The sequence below is a fragment of the Neopsephotus bourkii genome, unplaced genomic scaffold (assembly GCF_033783945.1).
Source record: "Neopsephotus bourkii isolate Nb327-2 ecotype Australia unplaced genomic scaffold, CSIRO-AGI_Nbou_v1 NB_107, whole genome shotgun sequence".
NCBI lineage: Eukaryota > Metazoa > Chordata > Aves > Psittaciformes > Psittacidae > Neopsephotus > Neopsephotus bourkii.
The window spans coordinates 11,600,244-11,624,085 of NW_026900624.1; the positions used below are offsets into that span (position 1 = coordinate 11,600,244).

Consider the following 23,842-nt stretch of genomic DNA (forward strand, 5'->3'; position numbering starts at 1 on the left):
CAGACCAGGTGCATGATCACTCCTCCCATAGAACACATTTAATTTTTCCTTAGAAAAACCTTACCTATTACAAGCTGTCACAAAGACTAACCTGCACTCAGTGGCTCAAAGCAGCAGAGCAGTAATCCTCTGTATACCCTTCCAGTATCTACATATGCAGATCAAAAGAAAACAAAATGAGACATCACAAACATCACGCCAACTTTCCTCCCACCAAAGAAACACCATGTTTGACTTGGCAGAAAACTGGAATGGCAAATAAAACCTAGTTTCCTTCACCGGCAAGTTAGACAGCAGCTTACCACAACTGCACCAGTTGCTCTGTGGGGGACCCAGTCAAGACACAAGCACGGTACATTTTGGCTGCAAGTGTGGAAATCAACAGCAATACTTCAGAAGTTACAGAAATACTTTTATTAAACTAAAAACTGTTACCTGCAAAGAAAAAGAAACAAAACCACAATACACAAACTTGGCAGCTTTCAGCTACCAACAAAAAGAATTTAAATGTCTTCAGTCTTGACAACAGACTCCTGTGTGTGACAATGTTTCTTGTTACACAGAATTTACAAGTGGAATTCACAAGTTAGATTTATTTTTTTCTTTTCATAAAGTATGATTTCAGTCACAACCTTTGCTTTCCAAGCTTGACCATCAAATCTACAAGTAAAGACATCAGGTACTAGCAGATTCCGGGACATGTTTTTCTTCATCATCTTCTGCATCTTCTTCTTCTTCTTTTTCTTCTACTTTTTCTTCTATTTTTTCTTCTACTTTCTCCACCTGAGGTAGAAGTCCATCAAGGTACAATAGCAAACCTTCGCTGGTGGAAGATCGAATCACCAACCTCTGCACAAAAGGACCTAGAAAACAAATCACCAACTTGGTCATGTTTTACACACCACTTTACATGTCTCCAGGCTGATTTATCTTAGAACCCACACTGTCTCAAGCACATGAGCAGAATCAGAACTATAGAAGTACACACATCCATTCAGCTCCAAGTTTAACATCCATCCCCAGCAAACTGGGATCACAATGCAATCTATACTCTGGTGCTTTAAAAGGTGTAATTTGATGATTCCTTCAGTACCTCATCAGCAACTGACCTAAGTGCTCCCAAGCCTTAGAAAAATACAATTAAAGCTTCACACACACACTCCTCCATAGAAAAATACAATTAAAGCTTCACACACACGCTCTTCCAACACATGAAATACAAGTGAACTTGTTATGGTAAAAGAAGTTTAAAGAAACTAAGACTCAATTTGGAGTTTTAGGAAGCAGCATTCTTCATTGCAGTGCTGGGCACACATGCAAATTGTTTTGCAAAGGTGAGCAGGCCCATTACTTTGCCAAAGCAGCTGTATATTTAGCATACTCATACATATTTACAGCCATTCCAGGAACTAATTATAATATTTGCATCCTAATTACACATGCGCTTTCTTGCTGAGTGGGGGTCTCTGGTGGTCACAGATAGTCTTCCTCACTGTGTTTACTGAATGACCTCCGTGCTTGCACATGCTTGCAAGGTCCTAGTGCTGAGTTAGCATTTGGATGTCCTTGCTTCTGTTCTGTGCTAGTCTCACTCCATGCTGGGTGCCACTGCTATCTTGAAGGCCAGCATCCTTAGACTTACTGTTTCCTTAGTTGTTATCATTCCCATGATGTTCCTTCCCCTGTGAGGCGAACATTCCTTTCTCTCTACATATTAGTAAGTTAGAACAGTTTGGTCTATTCTACTATGTTAAAGGGACACACACTTGTTAGTTTAAAATTTCAGCTTACAAACTCAACTTTGACGATTGGTACTGATTGACAAGATATGGGGGGAAGTTTGTTGATCACTCAAATATTCCTCCATGACTAAGAGCACAAAAGAAACCATTCCTAATTCAGGATCTTTCCATGAGATGCTGAGAGAAACCTCCTGACAAGAAAAACTACGAAATTAGTCAGGTTTCCTGATGGGGGATTAAATAGATCTACATTATATTCTGAGAACATTTGCCTGGTGGTATTTTCAGTCTTCCATTAGATCAAGTGACTCGCAGGGGAATGCCATATTAGTGATAACTACATACCACATACAGAAAGCCTGAAAGAAACTGAAGAACAGATATCTAAAACTAGCTGGTCTAAGCAATTGATAGTTAGCAAGCACATCTAGACTCCATTGCTGCAAAGATGTGTTAATTACCATGTCTGCTTCCTATAAACAGCAACTATTTTTAATCAAGCCCGTAAGAGCCCTGCCACAAGAATAAAGCTTCATACTGCAAAATCAGTAGAAATGCTACTAAAACCGGAAGATCTTATCCTTACTTAACTAGGGTGGTGTAGTTCACAAATAAACTCCATAAGGACAGAAATAACACCACTTTCTGCTCCTGTTTTCTTGTATTTCATGTCAACCAACCCCTTATGTTTTGTATTTGGGCTGAAACACTTCTGAAGGCACATGTACTTGGCTTTTGCAGTCTCTCTGCAGTAGTTACTATTAACAGCACCACACAAAATTGTGGTCGCAAATCACCATTTCCACTCCAGCTAAGCAGATGACATTTCAGTTTACTTCATTATGACAAAGAGCAGACAGTGTATTAATTGTTCACATTTTTTACTCAGAATATTGAGCACAGCCCAAAGAACGACACACAGAATTCACACCTTCCATTCCTTTGTAAACTCCTCCTTTTGCTAAAGAACTAAAAAAAAAAAATAAACAGCTTTCCCAATAGAAACTTAAAAATATCTTTGTAATAAATAAAAAAATATAAACTGTGATACAACTTCAAGCAAGGCAGATAGATATTAACTGATGCACAAGTTTTAACTATGGCATTTGCAGGTGGATTTTGAGTTCGGATTCTTTGTGTTGAGCCACAACAGGGTCACATCAGTGGGGTCAACCAATGCACAACAGATGCTGAATACCTCCATGTCTCGTAAGGATTTCCTTGTGTGGTTTTCATCTACTTAAGCATCAAGCCTGCAAACTTAGTTTATTACATGATCGCACTGCTTGCCTTACAAAGACACTTACGTAATGCTGCGGTGTGATTACAGTTCACAATTCAGTTCTTCCTATCCCAAGGCAGACAAAGCAGCAAGGTCATTTAATGACAACCCAGTAAAGAACAGTAACTTCTTCGTTTTATTTGCTCTAACTTCCAACTATGTCATTAGAAGAACAGCTACTTACCGTAAGTCAATGGCTTGAATGTGCAGATATCATCGATAACTGTTTTTAGATTAGCAATTATCTGCTCAGTGGGCATATCCAGCTGAAAAAGGGTAATGCAAAGTTAGCCATGATGATACTTATACCCTAGATTAATAAATCTGAAAACACTGGGTATATATTTATTCAACCTTTGTTGAAAGTGTGCCATTAAGGAGTTAGAAATCCCATTAACAGCCTTATCCAAATGACTCACAGAAAAAAGTATTCTGTACATGGTTATAGGCTTATCATAACTTCCCATATTTCTACTTATGACATTAAATCCCCACAGCTCTCTTAACAACAGGTAGCCTTAAAGAGGTGAAAAGTCTCAAAAAAAAAAAAAGTATGTATACCAGTGTTTTTGCAAAAATCTTACTAAAGAATTTGAGGACAGAAGCTTCAAGAAGGAGCTGTCAAAGACCACAGAACACATCAACTAAACAAAAAAAAAAAAAAGGCACCTAAAATTGAAGGCATTAAAAAGAAAACCAGACGAATCATTTAAAACTTATAAAGTGAACCAACACAGTTGCCAAAATCTTAATAACTTCACCTTCCCTCAAATACCAATCCCCTTAAACCGTGACTGCTGTTCATCTCATCTGGACTCTCCTCAAGAACATACAACTCATGATCAAGACAGATGCCAACCTGAATCAAAGCCAGGGCTCACCTGTCTCTCAGGTCCTGGACAGCTTAACATGCATTTCTCAGACTTAATGTTCTGCTGCCATAATGCCCTGCTATGCTTGATTTAATTTGCTGTCTGGTCTCACCCATATTATCCACCTATCTTTACCTGGATGAAAAATAGAGTTCTTTTTCTACAAGTTCCAGCTATGGAATTAAAAATAGCACTTTTCTCACAGAATTAACTCTATTTCAGGGTATCATATAGTATCATTGGTGCTGTCTTTTCCTCTCTGCCACCTCCCCATGTAACATAAGCAGATTTTATTAGTATCTCATCTGTAAATGTGCATAATACATTGCAATAGAAATGCTGTCATATTCGACTACTCTCCTACAGATCTGGTCCATTAATATCTCTTTATGCTCTGCCAGCTGACTTACAACCCAAATGCAGTTCCTCTGCTACACATGCCAGAAGACATTTGTCTTTATCATTGTTACACTGATTGCAAAGTGCTTAATCACCCATAAATTAAGCAGACATGTTAATGCTGAGCATTTCACTGTGTGACACACTCACCATGCTGTACTGAATTAAAGAAGACATTTAAACAAAACAAGTAACTGGCAATAACTAATTAGAAACTTTACTTCAAATTAAGCTTTGAATAACGTTTTCTTCCAATCTAATGCTTCAATTATACAATTTCAGTGGCTAGTTGACATTCCTCATCCATAACCAAGTCTAGAAGCATTCAGAAGAGATAGAATTTGCAAGTTGCTCTGAAATTACAACTCCTCATAAAGATTTAGAAATACCATATATTATGAGACAAGACCAACCCATTTCAAAATGTTAAGACATTCATTTATATTCTGTATTTGTTAAGACAGGAAAATAGGACAAAGTGACTTGCATTCAGTCAGAAAACATGGCACATCTCAAGAGAACACAAACCACCATTTACTTGAGATGCCAACAGCTCCATAATGAAAGCAGGTAATGCTCAGAGGTTTCCCAGCATTTCAGAATAGCTTCCACATCCAAGTAAATATTTCAGCTTCCAAATAAGTATTCCACAGTAAATCCTTGTGTATACACAGTCACTGTGTATCAGCACTTAGATATTTAGTTGAATTCAAGCCTTTGGCAACCTGACACCAACTGCTCCGGACCAGATCTTCAGGGCTCTGAAAGCTACTCTGTTCAGATCCACTGCAGCAACCAATACAAGTCAATATCTAAAATATATAAATAAGAACTTTTGAGCCCTGAGCTTCCCTGAAGAATAACCATGCCTGCAGAGAGAGCAACTATCACTTAATTTCTAGTCCACTTTGTATAAATGCAACCTAATCACAAAGTGCCTTAGAAAATGACAGCATATACTATCATCAGAACACAGAAATTGTTACCCATCTTACTGTTTCAAGTCTAGAACACTTGCCCCTAGAGCAGCATAAGGTGCTGTAAAAAGGTGCAAAGCTATTTGTTCCTTTTTGTTTTAAAAAAAGGAACATAAAATATTTGTCTTGAGAGGGGTGTCCCGCTAACTCTGCTGCCTAGAAGGAAATTGCCTCTTAATACTGAGCACTGCACAAGTTTCCCCAGAACAGATCACTTTTAAAACTCGATTCATCAAGTCTCAACACTTCTAAATTTCTAGGGGATCTTCAGAAGACTGCAAGTGAATACACAGAAGATCCACTCAGCTATTTGCTGGCTAAATACACACACAAAAAAAGTCCTGCTATTAAAACATTAGCTTTAACCATAGAGAAATGCTTTTCTGAACTGTATTTAGGGACCTGCATTGAAAGATCATTCAGAGCACTGAATCAGTACTGCAGACTTAACCATCAGGCAGTTCGTGTATAACACACACATAGGGAATGGCAGTCATGGCAAGGCAGAAACACTTGATAAAATATGAGAAATTATTAACACAAACTGATTAATGCTCTGCCAAACAAGATTACTGTCAGCTCTAACTCCATGCTTCAAGAATCGGAGGGCAGGAAAATAAAGCCAGAAATTAGCCAGTAAGAACACCCACAGGCAGACAAAGCAGAGCTGTTCTATATGGCAGAAGCAGCATGAGCACACACATCACACAGAACAGAGAAAGGAACCCAGTTCAAGAGCTCAACCAACCTCCCTCCAAAAACAGCGAGTCCTGCAGATGCGAAGGCTATAAAGGATGAGGCTAACTCATCTACATCACAACAAACACCTTCAACTCCAATGTGCATAATTTATGACTGAATCTCTCTTTCATCCTGGACTTGTCAACTGTTGGAAATAGCACTGCTGACAGGCAAGCTTTTCCATGTGGTGTTTCAAATAAAGAACAGCTCAAATATGTACCAAAAGACAACTGTACTTTTTGCATTATTCCCTTCATCCCCCAACGTATATTTCAGTTCTTGAGCATCTGAAATGGCAAGACTTAACAGCTCTTCTTCAACTGTGGGACTGCTTTTCCCTGTACCTTTAAGGAGTTCAAAGCTAAGAATCCATCTGTCTTTTCTCTTTGAAGAGACACTAGCACTTGGGGCCTTCAATCCCACAGCCAAGAGGTAGATGCTACTTCCAGTGCAAACTGACCCTTCTGTTTCCTGCCTTACCTCTTACTTCCATCCAGCTGCACATTCTGTGCACCAAGTTTGAGATCTCTCTGGTTCAGTAGGCATCCCTTCCTACTTCTAACCCCGTGAATAAAAACTGTGCTCCTATATACATGTCCCTTTCCAGAAAGGGCATCTTTAAGAACAAACCTTAAGGTTTCACCTCCTGAAACTGTCTTACTCTGTTCCATAAGAAAACCACTTCATAGGCAACTCTCTGCAGATAGGAAGACATGCTGGAATTCCTTCCTGATGTCACATTTGGACTCCAATTTTTCTCAAGACAACTCCAAATTTCCAAACAAAATTTTTTAATGAACAACAGCACCCTGTCTAGACTCAAGGCTTATGTCAAAACCCTAAAAAAAATGCCCTCTGCAGATAGCTTCAATCTGAAGGAGATATCCCAAGTGTTCTCATTTGTCTCCCTTCTGCATTAAGCCCCACATTTTAGAGTAAGATTTTTACATTCTCAGCTTCTCAACTTCAGATCTACTAATTAAATTTAACTGAGCTTTTCAAAGACATCGCAAATACAACTAAGACAACACCACTGAGGCTGCTGACTTCTGTGGGAATGCAGCATTACATCAAGCCACTGGCCAAAACTGAACTAACAGGCAACATAAGACAGCAGCACTACAGGGAAACCATCTCTTCGAGTAACGCCAGCTTGGCAGACTCCCAGAAACATCTACACTACTGTTTGGAATACAGCAATAGATCTTCACAGTTCTGTGTAATTCACAAATTATTATTTTCCTCACCGATGAAATTTAAATTTTAAAGGCTCTTGATTTAGTGGTGAGCTGATATGCATAACACTCAAGGCTCTCTCAGCCTCCCAGAGCCTTGCCTGCACTCCATTTCCTTCCAGTGCTGCTGTGCAAACCGTAAGGAAACTAGGTCAGTTAAGGGTAGTAGCTAGAGAGTGTGGAGACTTCTTACACAAGCCATAACCACCACGTAATGCCCCTGCACACAACACATGAAAGTGTGACACAGCAAGTCACACTGTGTGTGCAGTGGTGGAGCCACCTCTGTCACACAGGTGATTTGAAAGTAGCACATAAGAACTCTGTAAGTAAACTCTCACCACACTAATTCTGATCCAAAATGAAGAGTTCATTCATGAGGTCCTCTTGTTTACTTGCACAGTGACATCTCTGGCTGCACCAAACCTTCTCGAGTGCCACAGAAACTGCGCTGCCCAGACACAGAACCTAAGGTAATATGTAACACCAAGATCTTACATTGCTAACATGACATGGTCTGAACTTCAGAAACTCAAGCCACAGTTGCAGAATACCACACAAAGCAGAACCAACTGCAACTGCACTGAACACTGTCAATACATCAGCACTTTTCATTCACCTTTATCTGAAACCTGGTTTTTATTCTTTACTATACAATAATAAACTTCACAGTCAGTTTAATTGGCAGGGGTATTTTTAGGTTGACTTGCAGTATAAAGTGACCAAAGTTTAAGCAGTCCAAAGGAAAACCTGGAGAATACAGTCACAACACTACAAACCACAACTGACCTATGGATTCAAGGCGTTAAACTAACTTACTGAATAGTCAAGGATACCCCTACCTGTATCAAAGTGAAATATGTAACACACTGAAGCAGAATAGTCTCATAGCCCTCAGTTCTTACTATCATATAGACAAGAAAGCCCTTGAAATTCACATACACAACTTGGAGCAGCTACCAAGAATTAACAAACTTTCTTATCTCTAACTCCGCCAGATAAAGCTTCACTGGTTACTTATCTTGTACACTTTCTTTCAATACCAGTTATCAGTTAAAGGAAAACTAAAATTTAGTTAGGCAGGATTACAGACAAAACAGAATGAAGACAAGACACAGTTTGGATCAGGGAAAAGAAATAAAAAAAATAAAAATAAAATAAAAAAAAACCACCAGAAAATATGTTCTTATATAACTCAATTTCTTCCATGACAGCAGAGTACAAATTAGTTTTATATTCCAGGTGTAAAGCAAACAGTTCTTGGTTTTTGCTCCAGTCCAGAGCTAAAGTTATCAAAAATAAATGAGTCTTTAATTAAGTTAAAGCAAGCACTTTTTGATCCACCTGTACATATTGACCATGTACTTACAACCCATAGTTTATTTACTTAAAAGAATATTGAATAAGCTTCATTTTACTCACAGAAGGGTGCTGAGGAGGGAAAGAGGAAAGGAAGCCTGCGTTAAGATGTCCACTCACAAGATTACTAGGAAAAGTACCTTTTTAATTCTATTTCATTCATTGTTACAACTCCTTGGCACAATATAGTGGCAAATACAGATCCCATTCTTGGCCTCCTTAACTTCTTAGTATCAGGTATGCTTTGCTCTCAGTTTTAGCTTAGCCACCTTCTGTGACCTCACATCAACAACAGAGAGGGCTGCCATCAGCTGAAGCCATGACACGAAGCCTACAAGTTCCATTTACTTCAGAGGTCAGAACATACTTAAAAATCTTAAGAACACAAAGATTAAAAACATTTTTTTTCTCCTCTTTTAAAGCTAACTTCAGCTCTGCTCAGCAGAATAAACTTAAGCACACTATAAACAACTTACTCTTGCTATTCTTGTCTTGATTACACACTCATCTTGTACCGTGTACTCAAGACCATCTCTGTAGAGTTGCAGCATTTTGGGAATATCACGGCCCAGGGAATCTAATTAAAAAAAAAAAGGCAAAACAGTTGTCTGAGAAATGCTTACTAGCATTTCTCAGAAATGCATATTAGCATTAGCCAAAATTAGCATTTTGGCTAGTCTGATATTGGTCAAAAGAGAAATCTTTCCATTAACGCAGTTAAACCTACTAAAAACGTAGTTTTATGAACAACAGTGCCCTCACACCCACTACCTAAATCATTTCTATCTTCCCTCCTTCCTCATTCATCAGCAGATATGAAGAGCTAATACAGTAGGAAACATAACAAAGGTTTCACTTAAAATACAGAATCTGTTTGTGTATATATAAAACAAAGCTTTTTTACCTAACGCTATTCAATCAGCTTGAAAGACCAAAACCTAGAGTTAGGATTAGAATAAACTTCAAGTCTTCCTTGAAAACAAAGTCTACAACTACGTAACAGCAAGGTTAAACACAACATGGAACACACTGGCCCAATCCAGCTATTCCCACAAGTCAAGAGAGCTGTTGCTCATCACAGCTGCAAGGGCTCATGTGACAGATTTACACCACCACTCCATTGCTTCCAATACCAGCATTACCTCTCCCACGTATCTTTTGATGGCTCCAAGTCAAACTGGCCTTGGATAAGCTACAATCCATGCAAATTGCACAATAACGGCATAATGTAACTTGCATTTGTTCCAAGAAATAGCTGGAGCATTCTCTGTTGCAATGTTTCAGACAGGTTAATAGGCTTGTCTCAAATGTTTAGGAGCCTAAAAAAGCTGCCTGCAGTTTGAAAACATGAAGACAGATGGGGCAGGGTTAAAGACTCAGTGCTTCACATAGCTCTATGTTTGATGAAGGCACATTTTTAATTTTCTCCATATTTGAAAATAGTAAAGCTTAAGTAACTCCGTTGTTGAGTAGCAAAGGACAGAAGGAGCAATAGCAGTCGTGAAAATGGGATCCAAACAATTGCGCAACAGTTCAACAACACAACTACGTCAGCGAGTACTGTTTTGCAAACTGTTTCTGCCTTCCTGTGTATTTTTATAATACTATTAGGGTTCCCCAGGATTAAGAAGTATAGAGGCAATTAGTAGGCAAACTTACCTTGACTCTAAACCCACATTTGCCTGCTGTGGGAGAAAAACACAGTTCTAAATTCCTAAAACTGCTCTCACCTAAAACAAGTATTTCAGTCACATACAGTCTAACACTCAGTGTTAATTACACATACACATCAAAAAAGTTTTGGGGTCACCTCTAGGTGGTATTTTGTTCAGTATTTGAGATTTACAAGAACAAACTACTTCTTACTTTTTTTTGTATTTGGGTATTTCCGTCTGAGTTTGCTCCTTAATGGTATTAGCTTAGGCATTATTTCAGGAACAGCTATGTAAGAGTCCACTTGAATTTCATCTTCCAGAATCTACAATAAAAACAACTAAATACATTTAGGAACACAATAAATTACCTCAGTACACAAGCTGACCTACAAGCATACCCAAGCATAGAAACCCATCTCTCACTTTTCTTACTGGCTGCTAACTTCAAGCCAGAGTTCATTGGACATGAGGTTTCTTATTCCCTCCCCTGCTCACCACTGTTTAAGTTAGCATATTTATATAAATCATAAAACAAACAAACAAAAAAGTAAAAAAAAAATACCCATTTTATTAATTCAACTCCTCCCACAACAGCAGCTCCATTCTCTCGAGCTATTTCAGCTTCTTGCTCATTCTGTTGAGAGGAAAAAAAAAATATAAATAAATCAATAACATCTGTACCACCAACTAGTCCATATCAACAGCACTGGATAGGTGATTTATCTTGAACTCGGTATAAAACCAGCTATTTACAGCCTAAGAAGGATGATTTGACGCAATCAGGGACCAAAAATATCTAATGCTATTGATTTAATATAACAGCAAAACACCTCTACTCCACATCCCAGTAAGAACAGAAGACAAGTCTTTATTCAGCTTGTAGTAGAGAAGAAGGAAAGCCCATTCCATTTCCTGAAGTGCTCTACCAAAAGCCCTTTCTCTCCCACCTCCATCCCTTGGAAATGACAATGAACCATCGACCAGATGGACCCAACATCTTATTCTAAGCTTAAAGAAAAGCTCAAAACATACTACTAAAACCCACTGTAAAGTAATGCTATCCAGCTCCTAAAGGCGCCATTACACTTAGGCTTCAAAGAGCACTTAGAAGTTAACCTACTCTGTCCTCTACAAGGTTTTGCTTTTAATAGTCTGAAATGTGGGAAAAGGCAGCAGTTTTGTAAAAACTTTGGCTCAAGCTTTTGATACAAGCAGATTTACGTGATTCAAAGCCAGAATCAAGTTTTCCTTACATGAATAAACTGAAAAGCTCCATACTTCCATCCCAAAGCAGGGTGTTTCAGTTGCTCAACCTTTTTCCACATATACACCTTCACAAGGCATGGGATCTCTTACCCCATATGAATTTTGAGTGAAGAGCAAAGGTTGTGACACAGCACCAAAGAACCTGGCATGCTTGGGTCTTCTCTGCTTGTAGGAGGATTCTCCACTTGTAGCTCAGTTACACAGTTTTACAAAACTGAAGCCTAAAGGGTAGTCAGCTAAATCTGTGCCAGTTCTCTAGCAAAATTTTATACAGATGTGTGTAGGACTATTCTGTTAGAATTATTAATTGGCAAATGACAGCAGCAGAGGCTGAATCTAGTCTCATGCAGATGCTGCAGCTGCTCTCCACAACATTTCACATTAGTGAACTCCTAGGAGAGCAGAGAAAGGGTTCGGGGCAAAGGGATGTTAAACTGTTCAGGGTTTTTGAGGAGGAGTTACTTTCCCCTTCTCCCCCAGACGTATCCTGTTAAGTGTATGTGCCTGAATAACACCTACTTCTAATCCGCACTGCCTACGAAGGCTTAAAACAGGATGGTTGGACATAGCTGCTACGCTAAACCATTTGCCTATATTATAAAAAGGTCACAAAGGTTCTACTCCATAAATTATCTTTAATCATCTCTTTCTTAGTCACATCTATGCAGATGTTTACTTCCAAAGTGCACTGCTACAGTCATCTATGTATACTTAAACCTATAAAGATTAAGTAAATCCTTTAAGGTGTTTATTAATACATTAAGATGCTACTGAAGAAGAATCCTAGACAGACTTAAGAATTGTGTAAAACATCCACAGAGTCTTCTTGACAAAAGGCATAGTACTTGTGTTGAAAAAGCGTGCTAGATACAGAAAGAATATAAAGCAAGTAATTCAGCCTTACCCACCTCTGTGAAAACCAAGACCTTATTTGTTTGATCTGAAAAGCGATATGGAAGAAGAACAGTGCTTGTAAATGGTTCCACTTTTTTCTAATAAGAAAGAAAAATATTAAAACAAATTAAATGAAATAATCATGACTTAAGGGCAAGTCACACAGCTGCATGGAGTTGGTCCCCTAAACAGCAAACTTACCCACAACCTCCTTGCACAGAGGTCATATCAAACAAGGACAAGGTGCAAGATTTGACTGCTTTTTTATGTCCAGTATATACTCAAGACTAAACATAAGTGACATTAATTAATTATGCTGGAGCTTGGTGGGGTCAGTGACTCCAGGGCAGGATTGCTACCAGGCTTTGGTGTAGTGAATAACAAACATCGAGGTGCTGCAGTTGCAACTTATTAAATGCTGATTCTCATGCAACAGACAACACAAACCTCATGTGTCTGTCACCGAGCCTTAAGAACACCACACGACCCCTGAAAGCAGGAGCAAGAGCTCTGCATTTTGTTAAGCATGAACTTATTTTCTAGCTCAAAGGGACACCTGGTATGTCAAATGGATGTTTAATTACACATGAAGAAACCAACTCTCAAGTGGCCCATTTTCTACTTATGAGGAAAGCAGAGGATTTAGGGAAAGACTGAAGAGTGCTTGACAAGTCAGACAGGTCATAGGCAAACAAGTGATTGCGTATTTTCAAGGAATATTATTTAAAAAGAAATCAAAACAAGGTGAAGGACAGAAGCAGGAAGCAGCTTGTCCTTACTATTGTCATAAGGACAAGCTTCTTCCTGCTTGTCCTTACTATTGTAAGGACAATCAGGAACAACCATCCCAGAACAAAACACATATATGATTTTGGGAACACATCTTTAAGCAGAAAGCCTGAGGAGATATAAATCTCAGTTTGATCAGTTCTGTCCGTAAATGGATTTTAGTCACATAACAGCCTGTTTTCAAAACCCCCAGTGGTGCTATCTTCACCTCAGAAGTGCGAGGAATGTTAGACAATTATACATGTATAAAGACACAAAGCCAGCTGTAAAAGCCACCACCATTCTGACAATCAGAGAAACTGCAAGAGGCAGCCAAGAAGAACTGCAGCATCTGCTCTGCACTTATGGACTTATGCACACTTCCCACGTTTATAAAATACAAGAATCAACATTTGTTAACACTTCCAACGTACCTTCTTCTGTAGTGCCATATCTAGGAACACGTTAATATAGACAAACTGTTTGGGGTAAGTGAAGTCCAGTTCCTGAAATTTCTTTAGCATCCCCACAGCCTTTTCCACTTCATAGGATGGGCGCTCATAATGCCACGTCAAGTAGACATCATCCACAGGCTTAGTCATCAGTGGCCGCCTCCTGCGTACTTGTTTCTTTTTTGTCTCTTCCTGCTTGGTCTTTTGTGAACTTGTGTTTGCAGGTCTGAGACAAAAAAATATTGTTAGATCATCAACTGATGGGTTTGGCACATATTCCTGAACAAAAAAGTATATATTGCTGTATGTTACTTCTTAAGTAACAATTAGTTAATGAGGTCCCACGCAAAGATGAACAGGATCCCTAAATTCATCCCAATTACTTGTCTCAGATGTCAAGACAGAAATCAAACCCTCAGAAACCAAAAGGTCTGAAAGCAATTAAGCTTCTCAAACAACACAGCCACACTTGTGCAGCACCAAACCAAATTAGGACCTCTTGCTGTATGAGAGCAAAACCAGTTAAGATTAACACACCAGCTTTCACAGGTCTTGCTTTCACATGAGTTGGTAGCAGGCACTGTGCCCAAGCTGCTTCTGAACTGAACTCCCAACCACCTTCTTGATAATAAGAAGCCACATCTGAAGGGCTTTCCATATTATTACAGTAGATTACAGCAGCCCTACTTTCCTAAAAAGGTTTTTCCTCTTTTTCCTGTATCGTTTAGCATGGAGTTAACAAACAACAGCCCAAACCCTTATCCTCCTATTTTCAAGGGCTCCCAAATCAAGTTAAAAAAAAAAAAAAAACAACCCAAAGTAATAGTCAGGTACTCCATTCCTCTAGTTAACTATGGTGAACAAGTCTCCCAACACTTCAGAACACTTGGGATACAAACACACTTAACTCTCCAGTACACAGGGATAATTTTTATTTTTCCCACTTATATTGTAATGTTAAAGCGACAAGAAATTAAACAATAAAAGGCAACTTAAAGCAAGAAGAGGAACTGTTTGAAGCCAGCTCCATAAACTCACCAGCTTTCATACTGGCAGTACTCCTTGAGCTGTAATCCAACTGTACCCTCCAAAAGCACACAACAAAAATATCAAGTAAAACTGTCTAGCTCAGAACGCCTCTCTCCAGGCTCTCTCTTCAAGAGCTGGCAGCTTGCAGGATGCCACCAAGGCCAGCTCGGCTGTGACAGCAACGCTGCAGGCACCGAAACCACACACGTTCCTCAGCCACCACTTAAAAGACCCCCGAGAGCTACAACAGCCACTTCGGACAGAAGGAGACACACTCACTTCGCGGCAGCAGCGTAGAGCCGGACAGGCGGCGCGGTGGTCACCATGGCAGAGGCGGCAGCAAGGCGCCGGTCAAGCCCAGAAATGATCCACCCGCGATGAGGCGCCAGTACTGTGAAGGAAAAGCAAACATCACCTCAGACAGGGCTCCCTCGCCTCACAGTGCCCGCTCTGGCACCCCACCATCCCTCAGAGCCGCCCTACACCACGGGCAAGGGGCAACCCGCCGGCTAAAGCAAGAAAAGAGCCACTAGCCGACACGCCTTCCCGGCGGAGAGAAACCGCGAGGCCCCTTCACCTCTACACAGGCAGCGGCCAGCGTGCGCCGCCATCTTGCACAGCCACCGCGGTGCAACGCGGAAAGCGTCCCCCGGAGCCGAGATCGAGTGCTTCCAGCGGTAACCGGAAGTCCCTTCGGCGTCACCTACAGGACGCCCCCCGTCCGCCACAACCGGGACCCACCGTTCCGCGGATCCCCCTTTCTGGCTTGTGCCCTATGACAGGTGTGGGGAGCCTGATTGAAAGTCTCCAGCACGGTTCTTAACCGGCCTCAAAGGCCGCCTCAGTACAAATTGGGGCTGAATACAGCAGACGTTTGTGCTCAGACGGTGTTCACTGGGCAGGGCCTGCCTCAGAGACACCCAACAGGGGGGCCTCTCCTGAGGGAGAGACAGAGACACTTCCCCAGGAAACTGGCATATTTCTATCCGAAATAAACATCCGTGTGGGTTCATCTTGGCTGCTTCCCCCTAAACGTTTTTTTTGCTGTGAGTCCCATGAAACTCAAGAAAGAGGTTTTCTGCCTGACGTCACTCTTGTTCACTTGCAAATGGGAAAAGACCTGCCTGATCCACACACCTGTGCGTGAAGGACTTGGTTTAACTGGGTCCTGAAATGTTCAGATAGGTGCTGTAAACTATAATCCCGCCTCTTGCTACATGCACACTCACTAAAGGAGATCTTTCTATGCCACACTGGCATGCCTTGGACTAGACACATCCCACCTCCAGCAGTTTCATTGCCCTACCTGATAAACGTGTGTCCAAGAATATCCTCTAAATTCAATCAGATCTTTCCTGATCCAATCTCTGAGCTCAGGCTTGCCTTATCCATTGGTTTGTTTGGAAATATTTTTAAGAAACCTGACTGTCAATGATGCTAGGTGTTTCCTTGTGGTGAGGGATGATTCACATTGCCTCTGTAAGGACCTCATGCGCTGCAAAGAGCCAGTAGCTGTCAGCTGTTTATGCCTCATTCCTTGATACCGCAGGGAGCCTCTTGAACTAGAACAGTTAAATGTCAGTCAGATGTATGAGCATACGTAAAACAAGTTGTAATGAAACTGGTATGTTCATCCAATGTAACTATACACTCAATTTCTTGGGAACGGATCGAAACGGAAAGGTGTGAGGGTGACAGGAGCAAAAAGAACCCAACTCCTCTGTTAGAAAGTCTCACTGAGGAGTGAAGAAGTGTTAAAGCACAGAGGCAGAACAGGTTTGGGGGAAGGGGTTCTTTTCTGCTGGGTGTTAGGGATGTGTTTCCTGTAGTGATGGCACATGTAATGCAAGACTCGCTGCGTGACTGCTTAATATGCACCCGTGGTCAGGTAGCAACCTGCACCCTCCATAGCCTTCCTCCACAACTCCTCAATCCCGTTGTGAGCCTCCGACTTGTTAGACACAAAGTCCTGATGTGGGTCATGGATTTTGGACCTGGGAGGGAAATACGGGCTCCCATTCCTGATTACTCACTCACTCTGCAGCCCATTTCCTATCAAACCCCCTCACTCCTTCTGCACTTCCTGCTCTCTCAGCATAAACGACCTCCTTCAGGCCAGCACGACTCCAGGCAGCTGCAGCAGAAAGCAAGTTTGAATAAAAAGGCTCTTGGAGCTGATCACCCAGCTGCCTCCCTCCACTTTACTGGTGCTTTATTCATATCCCCAGCACTGGGCTGCCCCACAGGCCAACAGGCAAAGATCTACATGCTCTCTCCACCCCTCACTGATGCTTTTATTTTAGCCTTCAATCCACTTCTCCCTCTCAGTAGGCCCACATTTCTCCTCATTGAACATGGAAACAGCCACCACAGGGATTTTGGTGTGTCTGGGGGAAGATAGGTTTCTGATATTTACCTGTGCTTCCTTGCTTCAGCTGCCTAGAAGAGCATCCCTTGTCTCACAGGGCTCTGTACAACTGAAATCTGGGCACTGAAAGGCATTTCCCAGGAAAGGGGCTCCCACCTGCGGACCACCACCTCCTCAGCACCCACTCCGGAGAGGGCTCCTGGCTGCCGCTACCAAAATCATGAGGTAAAACCGAGGTGTCGTCCCAACCTAGGCCTCTCCGACGAAATGCCGGTGTCCTCCGGGCCGATGGTGCTGCGTCCCCCGCCGCGGGCAGGTATCGACACCGGCTGTGAGCGCTGACAGGACCCACCGTGTACCCGAGGTCCTCCGCCCACCCGCCGGCCCCGCCACAGCCCCGCCGCCCGCCTCCCGCCTCCCCGTGCCCGCCCCCTCCTCCGTCTCCTCCGCCCTCCGCGCCGCCCGAGCTCCGGCCCCGCGGCTCCGTCCTCGGCCCGGTCCCGCTTCCCGGCGGGCCGCCGCCTGCATGTCGTTGCTGCCCGCCGCCGCCGCCCTGCCGCCGCCCTGCCGCCGCCGCCGGCCCCGCCGCCCCGCCGCGCCGGATGCAGGTGAGTGCCGCGGCCCGACGGGGCCTGGCGGGGCGCGGGGGAGGCGGGGAGCGGGCCCTCGCCGCCATGTCGGGCCCCGCCAGCACCGGGGCCAGCACCCGTGGTTGCTGCCGCGGCCTGGGCCGCCTCGGACCCGCCGCTCTGAGCCCTCAGGGACACGGATCCGTGTGTACCGGTGCGGGGGGGGGGGCTGCGGGTTTATTCCCGGCGAGGGGCGACCCGGAGGGTCCTCCCCGTGAGGAGGAAGCGGGGGTCCCTGGAGGCTGGGCCGCGGCGGCACTGGCAGCCCTCCCCCGAGTTGCTTTTGGGATGCCAGGTCACCCCATAGCCCAGGCTGGGCGCAGTGGGGTGACCCCGGGCCATGGCACAAGCACTTGGCCCCAGTCCCTTCTGCGTTGGCCAGCATCCTATGGTGGGACATTCACATGATGACCCCACAGAGGGGCTTGGGGGATGTTTTTTCGGGAAGGCAGAGGTCTGGACGCTTTTGCCTGGTACTCCACAGCAGGTCCCATATGAGGAAGACAGGCAGGAATGTCACCTGCAATAAAAGCTGGGCTTCCAGCTCCGGCAGTGGTGCTCGCAGATAAAACAGTGCACCTAAACACTGAGTTTTTGTAACAGTTTGGGGCTTGCGTTTTAAACTTAAGTACTTTCGGTAAACATGGCGGAGGGCTTGGTTGCTTCCTGCCTTTCATGGCCACTCCAAGTTTTATCTGACCTTCTGAAATCTTTCGGCAAGTAGGGTTTTATCAGGCTGTTTTTGAAACTTTGAATAGGCTTGCTAAGCGTTTGCTCTGTGGAGTTACAGCTTGTCCTGAGCCAGCCTGCTGATAGGAAGTTTAGATGGCCTTGTCCAAGCAGGAGGGTTTGCTACAATTCATTTCATACCTGTGCCATCCCCTCCCTGTGACACCGAGCACAAACGCGCTGTCGTGCATCCAAAAACTAACCTGGAGGGGAAAACACCTCATCCCAAAGTCGCTCATGGTTATACTTCCTGTGCGTGTAGACGTGGTTGATAATGAAAGTGATGATAATGTGTTTAATTTTAGCCCGTGACATTCCTTTGAGGTGTTTCCCTCCCTAAAAAATACATTACTTGTAACACCAAAATCTTCCTTGTGACACAACCCAAGGAATTCCTAGAAGCTGTATCCCAGTTTGGAGGGCCAAAAACCTCTGATGAGGGTTGAGCATGGCATTTAAAAATACAGCACTGCCAGTGATTTTATTTCCCTATCAAAATAAGAAGCGACAGTGAAATTTGTACTGCCAAACATTGCTTTTCTGAAACACAGCCCAGTTCATCCAAAACGGAGCTTATGTCAGAGCATCAACTCCAGCGTTAAATCTCCTTGCTCCCTGTCTTCAAAGGTGATTGAAGATGACAAAAGCCCTGTTACAGATTGATTGTTCAGTTTAACTGAACACTGGCAATTTTGCAGTGCTCTGCTGTCTGCTAAACAAATCCCGTTAAACACTTTCAGTTTTGTTCTCTTAGCACTAAAAGCAAGGGCTGTCTGAGTGCTGAAGCACAGCAGAATTTAATTTATTCCATTTCATCTTTTCTTCCTACAGGCACTCTTTCCAGTTCAGTTTGTATATTTAATTGAAGGATAAAGTGCAGTGTAAACGGCTGATAGGTATTGCCACATTCCTGAACTAACTTTAGGTTTCTTCTGTCATTGGAAAGCTGAGGTCCTAATGTGCCACCAGCATTGAAGTAAGACAACCCATCACCAGACAGTTAGAAAAACAGAGTTTGGCAGCAGTATGGAAACCACAGAACGTTGCACATTCATTTTAGTCACCATTGAGTTTCTCACCATGTCTGTATGGCAAACTTCTGCTGGCACAGCTCTGTCTGCAAGCTCTGTGACGAAGTGTGACCCGTGACTGACATAGCTGTGCCAGCAGAAGTCCTAGCTGTAGAAGCAGTTATCTGCAAAAGTGCACTTTTACTGATACAGCTTGTTTTCGTTTCTAAAGGCTGTTTTTCCATATCATGGTGGCAGCGCTGCTGCCAGTAAAGCACCATGCTCTGGGAATGTAGTGTAGTCAGACATTCATTTGCCTGGCTTGGAAGGGACGACTGGTCAAGTTTAGTTTCTGTGCATGGCTCTCCTCTTCCCATCCACAGTCTGTAGGAGTTCACATTTGCAGTGAGAACTCTCTCCTGGAAGTAAGTGATATTACGGCTGCTACTTGTTTTCTTTCCCTCAAAAGGTGTTTATAAAACTTCCATTTCATGTGATAAGCTGGGATTTTATTTATTTTTTTTTCCCATCGGGACTGCAGTGGTTTTTCATTAGCAATCTTGGTTTTGCAAAAACGGAGGCAGGCTTTTGACCAAGTTTTCCAAGTGCAGTAATATTTAGTCTTCACACCAGTTTTATAAGAGACAAGCAAGAAAATGATCCCAAGGTGTATGCAGACTCTGGCAGTAAAATAAAAAAGGCACCACTGGAGAAAAAATTTGTTTCCACACTGGATAAGTCTTTACTTAATTTAAATCTATAACACCAAGAAGAAAAACTAAGGTAGATCACAGTAGCCACTGTCTTTTTTTGTTCAGAGACAGTGTGCACAACTGGGGAGGTGTATTTCTTTTTTCTTGTTTTTGAAACCTTTGCTGGGCCATTCTGTTTTTAAGTGGTAAAATTATGCCTCAGTAGCATGAATAATTTTAGGGCAAACTTTTTTTTCACCACCCATTAAAAAGATACTGCTTATATCTGCTTTAATCTGCTGGACTCTTTTGCGTTATTTGAGTTTAAAAGGGGAGATGAATACAAATAAATGGTTTGCTTACTATGTATTGGAAAGAGCTTTTGTGATGCCAGAAGGGCACTCGAGGTGCTGGATGCAACCTCATTTGCAGAACCCTGAGAAAGCAAAAGTAACAGTGCAGCTTATTTGTTTGGGAGCAGAAGATGGCATTTGGGCAAAAATAAGTTAAAATATGTCTTAGGCATATTTAAACCCAGGAGGATTTGCTGTGGATTTACAACTTTAGAGCATTAAATACTAAGCCTCTCATAATATTCCCCCCCCCCCCCCAAAATTCGGTGCTTTTCTTGATGACAGGCTATAATCAAGACTTGGGTGCTTGTTGCTTGCTTTCTGCAGTTTATCAGGGCATTTATCCTGTCTCAGACAGATTTACTCTCACCAGAAAGATACAGATAGCTCTGTAGAGGACATTTGTCTGTGCCCCTGGGGTGGCTCAGGCTGGGGGAGCGAGGTGACTTCGATGCTGTACTTAGCTTGTTCAGGACAGCTGTCAGGTCTTCCGTTGCTGTGGAAAGCTGTGTTAAAAACCCTGACTAAATCCATGAGCTGTGCTTTTTCCCCCTTTTATCAGGTTATCAGCTAACGTGTGTGTCAACATACAGCACACTGTCTCAATGGTGCATCTATCCCAGCGGAGCCAACTGAACTTTGCTAGTGCCGGAAGGGGAACTGCTGCTTTGCTCCCAGCCCTGCCACACGTCGGACCCTGTGCTGAACCACTTTTGCTCACTAACCTGACCGCAAATAAATAAACAGAGCAGGAAGTGGAGGCTGCAGGGTGTCCACGTGTTTTAAAAGTGTTGGTTCTTAGATCAGCCGTGTAACTTCACCTTTTGATTAGTTCTTTGGGTTTCAGTGGTATGCCTGTGCAGCTTCTCCATCTCACCTGTAATGATAAAAAAAAAAAAAAAAAAGAGACTGTCTCAGGGTGTTTCTTTATCTTTACTCAGTGGCAATGTTCCTGAAATTCTCTTGCTCCCCTTCCCCACCTTAAAAGGCTTGTGCATCTCAGTTCCATGTAATCAGATTCACACATGTACCTCCCACCTCAAGACCACCCAAATAAAGATCAGTTCATAGAGGTCAAAGTAAACCCTGAAGTATACCCCACAGGAGATGGCCAAGAGACTTTCTGTGCACAAGATTTACTGGATCCATTTGTGGCTCTTTCAGGAGTGCTTTGGAATAAATCTCAGAGAAAGTTGTAGAGAGACTCCATGAAAGGTCTTTAGCTGAACACACTGACTGGCTTTGTTTGAAGCTTGGTAAATTCATAACAGGGCTTTGTGATACCTACCTGTAATGGCAAGGTACTGGATGGGAGTTGGTTTCTGTTATCTGGGGAAAAACTTCTCTCTTAGAGTTGAAAACAAGAAAAAAATCCACAAAAGCCCCAAACAAACAACCCCTGCAACTCCCCCCAAAGCCACAACCCAAACTGATAGTACTCTGAATACAAGAGAACACTGGAAGGAAATCTCTCCAAAAAAGTTACTCTGGAATCCTGTTTAGAAAAACAATGTGTACAGTTGCTTGTACATATCCCTACAGAGGATCAAGTAACTTGACAGTGTTTAGACACTACCAGAAAGCTTTCCCTCCGGGGTTTGAGAGGTGGTCATTGAATATATCATTCAAGGTAGGCAGAAATGCATAATTTGAGGCAGAAGTGCATTGCATGATGTTCTACAAGAAACAAATTTCACCCCTTTCAATGGAAGATATTAAACCAGTGCTGGTAAAAATGCTCCAAGATGAAGCAGCAGCAGCTCTCAACATTTTTAGCTACAACTCACTTGTAGTGAGTGAACACAGAGATTTTGGAAGCTGTAGGAAGTCAGTGCCTGTGGCTAAGGAGCAGAATCCCATTTAGCCATCGTGTGTCATGCACACAAGTAACTAATGCTTGTAACCTCCATGTGTACACAAGGCACAGATAAGGTTGTGTGTGTTCACCCTCACTTTGGTATTTCCTGATGTAAATGATTAATGGTGCTTTATGCTTGCACGGGATTGTAGCTATTTCTGCTTGGCATTTAGCTAAATGGTTTATTATTGTCTTTCACATTCTGTTTGCCTGTAAGGGAGCTTTATGTTTTCTCTGAGAAAGGTATATAAAACGAGACGAAAAGGGACTGCAGATTTCATTGGGTATAAAGTCTGGTATAGGTGCGTATTTTAAATGAAGTTAACACCACGTGGACATTGCCTGCAGGCAGATTTACAACACAGTCCTATTAACAAAGGTGTTCAGATTGTGCCATCAGCAGAGAAAATAAATACTTTTCCCCTCTTTGTCAAAAGTAAAAACGTTGGGGAAAGTGAAACTTCCACTTGGAGCACAACAGTGAGAGTAGGGCCTGAGGAAAGAGGAAGAGGAAGGGTTTTCCCTCTTCACCTCGCTGCCCAAAGCAAATTCAGGCTTGCATGTGACAGTGGTGGTTAAAAATGGCAGTGTCAAAAGTAGTGGTCTCAGGCTCAGAACAGCAGCAGGGTCACCTGGCTCCAATTCTGGCAGGTCACTTGGGGGAAGAGTCTAGGAATATATTTGACAGCCCGATGATAGATCTTCATAAGGGTTTTCATTTTGGGTTTCCCTGCCCCATTTGCAGCTTGAGGACTAGTAAATCTTTGTTTACAGACACCAACGGACTAAATCCTTCACAGCACCCTGCCATCATCCCTGCTGTTGTGAATCAGGATTATTCCTTACCCTAAAGAAAACCTATTGTGCCCTCAGCTAGGAGCAGCAGGAATTTTTATGGCTGGGAAACTGCTGGAGGCACCTCTCCTTGAAGAGCCCGTGTGGCTTTGCCCCTCCCAAGTTATGCACCTACCTGTGGTCTCCAGAGGCCTGCACTAGAAAGGGGATTGTAAACCAGATCTCCTGCCTAAGGGTGCTTTGTCCTGGCCACAAATCCTTCTATGACTGCTACTGCAAGTCAGCAGCTCCCCAGTCTCCTATTTACAACATGTGAAACAAAAAAACACAAACTATCTTAAATATTTTTAAAGGCAAAAAATATTTGTGGGCTGAAGCAGCTCTGCAAGTTGCAGAAGAGAGAGGAATGTTTAGCCTTGCATGGCTATGGAGAGAGGTTTTGTTGTCTGCAGGCAGGGAGGAGAAGGTCTCCTCAGGAGAAGCAAGGAGGAAAAGTGGTTACCTTCTGCTTTAGCAATACACATGCCACAGCTCATAGCTACAGAGAGAAGGGATATGTAGCCTTCACCTTATGGGGTCCTGGTATTGAAAAGGGAGGTTTCCCTACTTAAGAAATGGCTTTGCTTTTATTCTTGAGACATTTTGACAACTCCAGAAACCTGCCTTACTGACAGATAGCTTTGAAAAGGTGGGTTTTTTGGGGGGGCTGCTAAACAAAGTTTTGTAAATGTGAGCTG

General features: G+C 42.7%; 2 protein-coding genes across 4 annotated transcripts in view; one reads left to right on the forward strand and one right to left on the reverse strand.

Moving 5' to 3' along the window:
• Positions 1-391: 391 nt before the first annotated feature.
• On the reverse strand, positions 392-17,375 carry MRPL1 (mitochondrial ribosomal protein L1). Of its 2 annotated transcripts, XM_061360514.1 has the most exons (10): positions 17,088-17,375; positions 16,705-16,805; positions 14,951-15,062; positions 13,625-13,868; positions 12,437-12,520; positions 10,825-10,896; positions 10,474-10,585; positions 9,084-9,184; positions 3,209-3,290; positions 392-863 (listed from the first exon to the last, which is right to left on the reverse strand). In XM_061360514.1, the coding sequence occupies exons 2-10, from the start codon at positions 16,718-16,720 to the stop codon at positions 676-678; spliced, it is 1,011 nt and encodes a 336-aa protein (XP_061216498.1). In that variant the 5' UTR covers positions 16,721-16,805; positions 17,088-17,375; the 3' UTR covers positions 392-675. The 2 variants fall into 2 exon arrangements, with proteins under 2 accessions (XP_061216498.1, XP_061216488.1); XM_061360504.1 differs by lacking the exons at positions 16,705-16,805; positions 17,088-17,375 and adding an exon at positions 15,249-15,363.
• Positions 17,376-17,520: 145 nt separating this feature from the next.
• CNOT6L (CCR4-NOT transcription complex subunit 6 like) overlaps positions 17,521-23,842 on the forward strand; it is a 32,033-nt gene continuing 25,711 nt past the window's right edge. The window contains exon 1 of one of the 2 annotated variants that reach the window (XM_061360533.1): positions 17,521-17,647. The gene's annotated coding sequence lies outside the window, so the exon portion shown is untranslated. Of the gene's footprint in view, positions 17,648-18,642; positions 19,833-23,842 lie in introns of those variants that run through there. The other variant, XM_061360527.1, reaches the window with a different exon arrangement.

Excerpts from the sequence above, each read along its gene's own strand:
- MRPL1 (XM_061360504.1), bottom strand. The coding sequence starts at position 15,282 with ATGGCGGCGCACGCTGGCCGCTGCCTGTGTAGAG. Across the intron at positions 15,063-15,248 it reads TGGCCGCTGCCTGTGTAGAG|TACTGGCGCCTCATCGCGGG; the intron begins GTGAAGGGGCCT and ends TTTCCTTCACAG. Across the intron at positions 10,586-10,824 it reads GAGTTGAATTAATAAAATGG|ATTCTGGAAGATGAAATTCA; the intron begins GTATTTTTTTTT and ends TTTTTATTGTAG.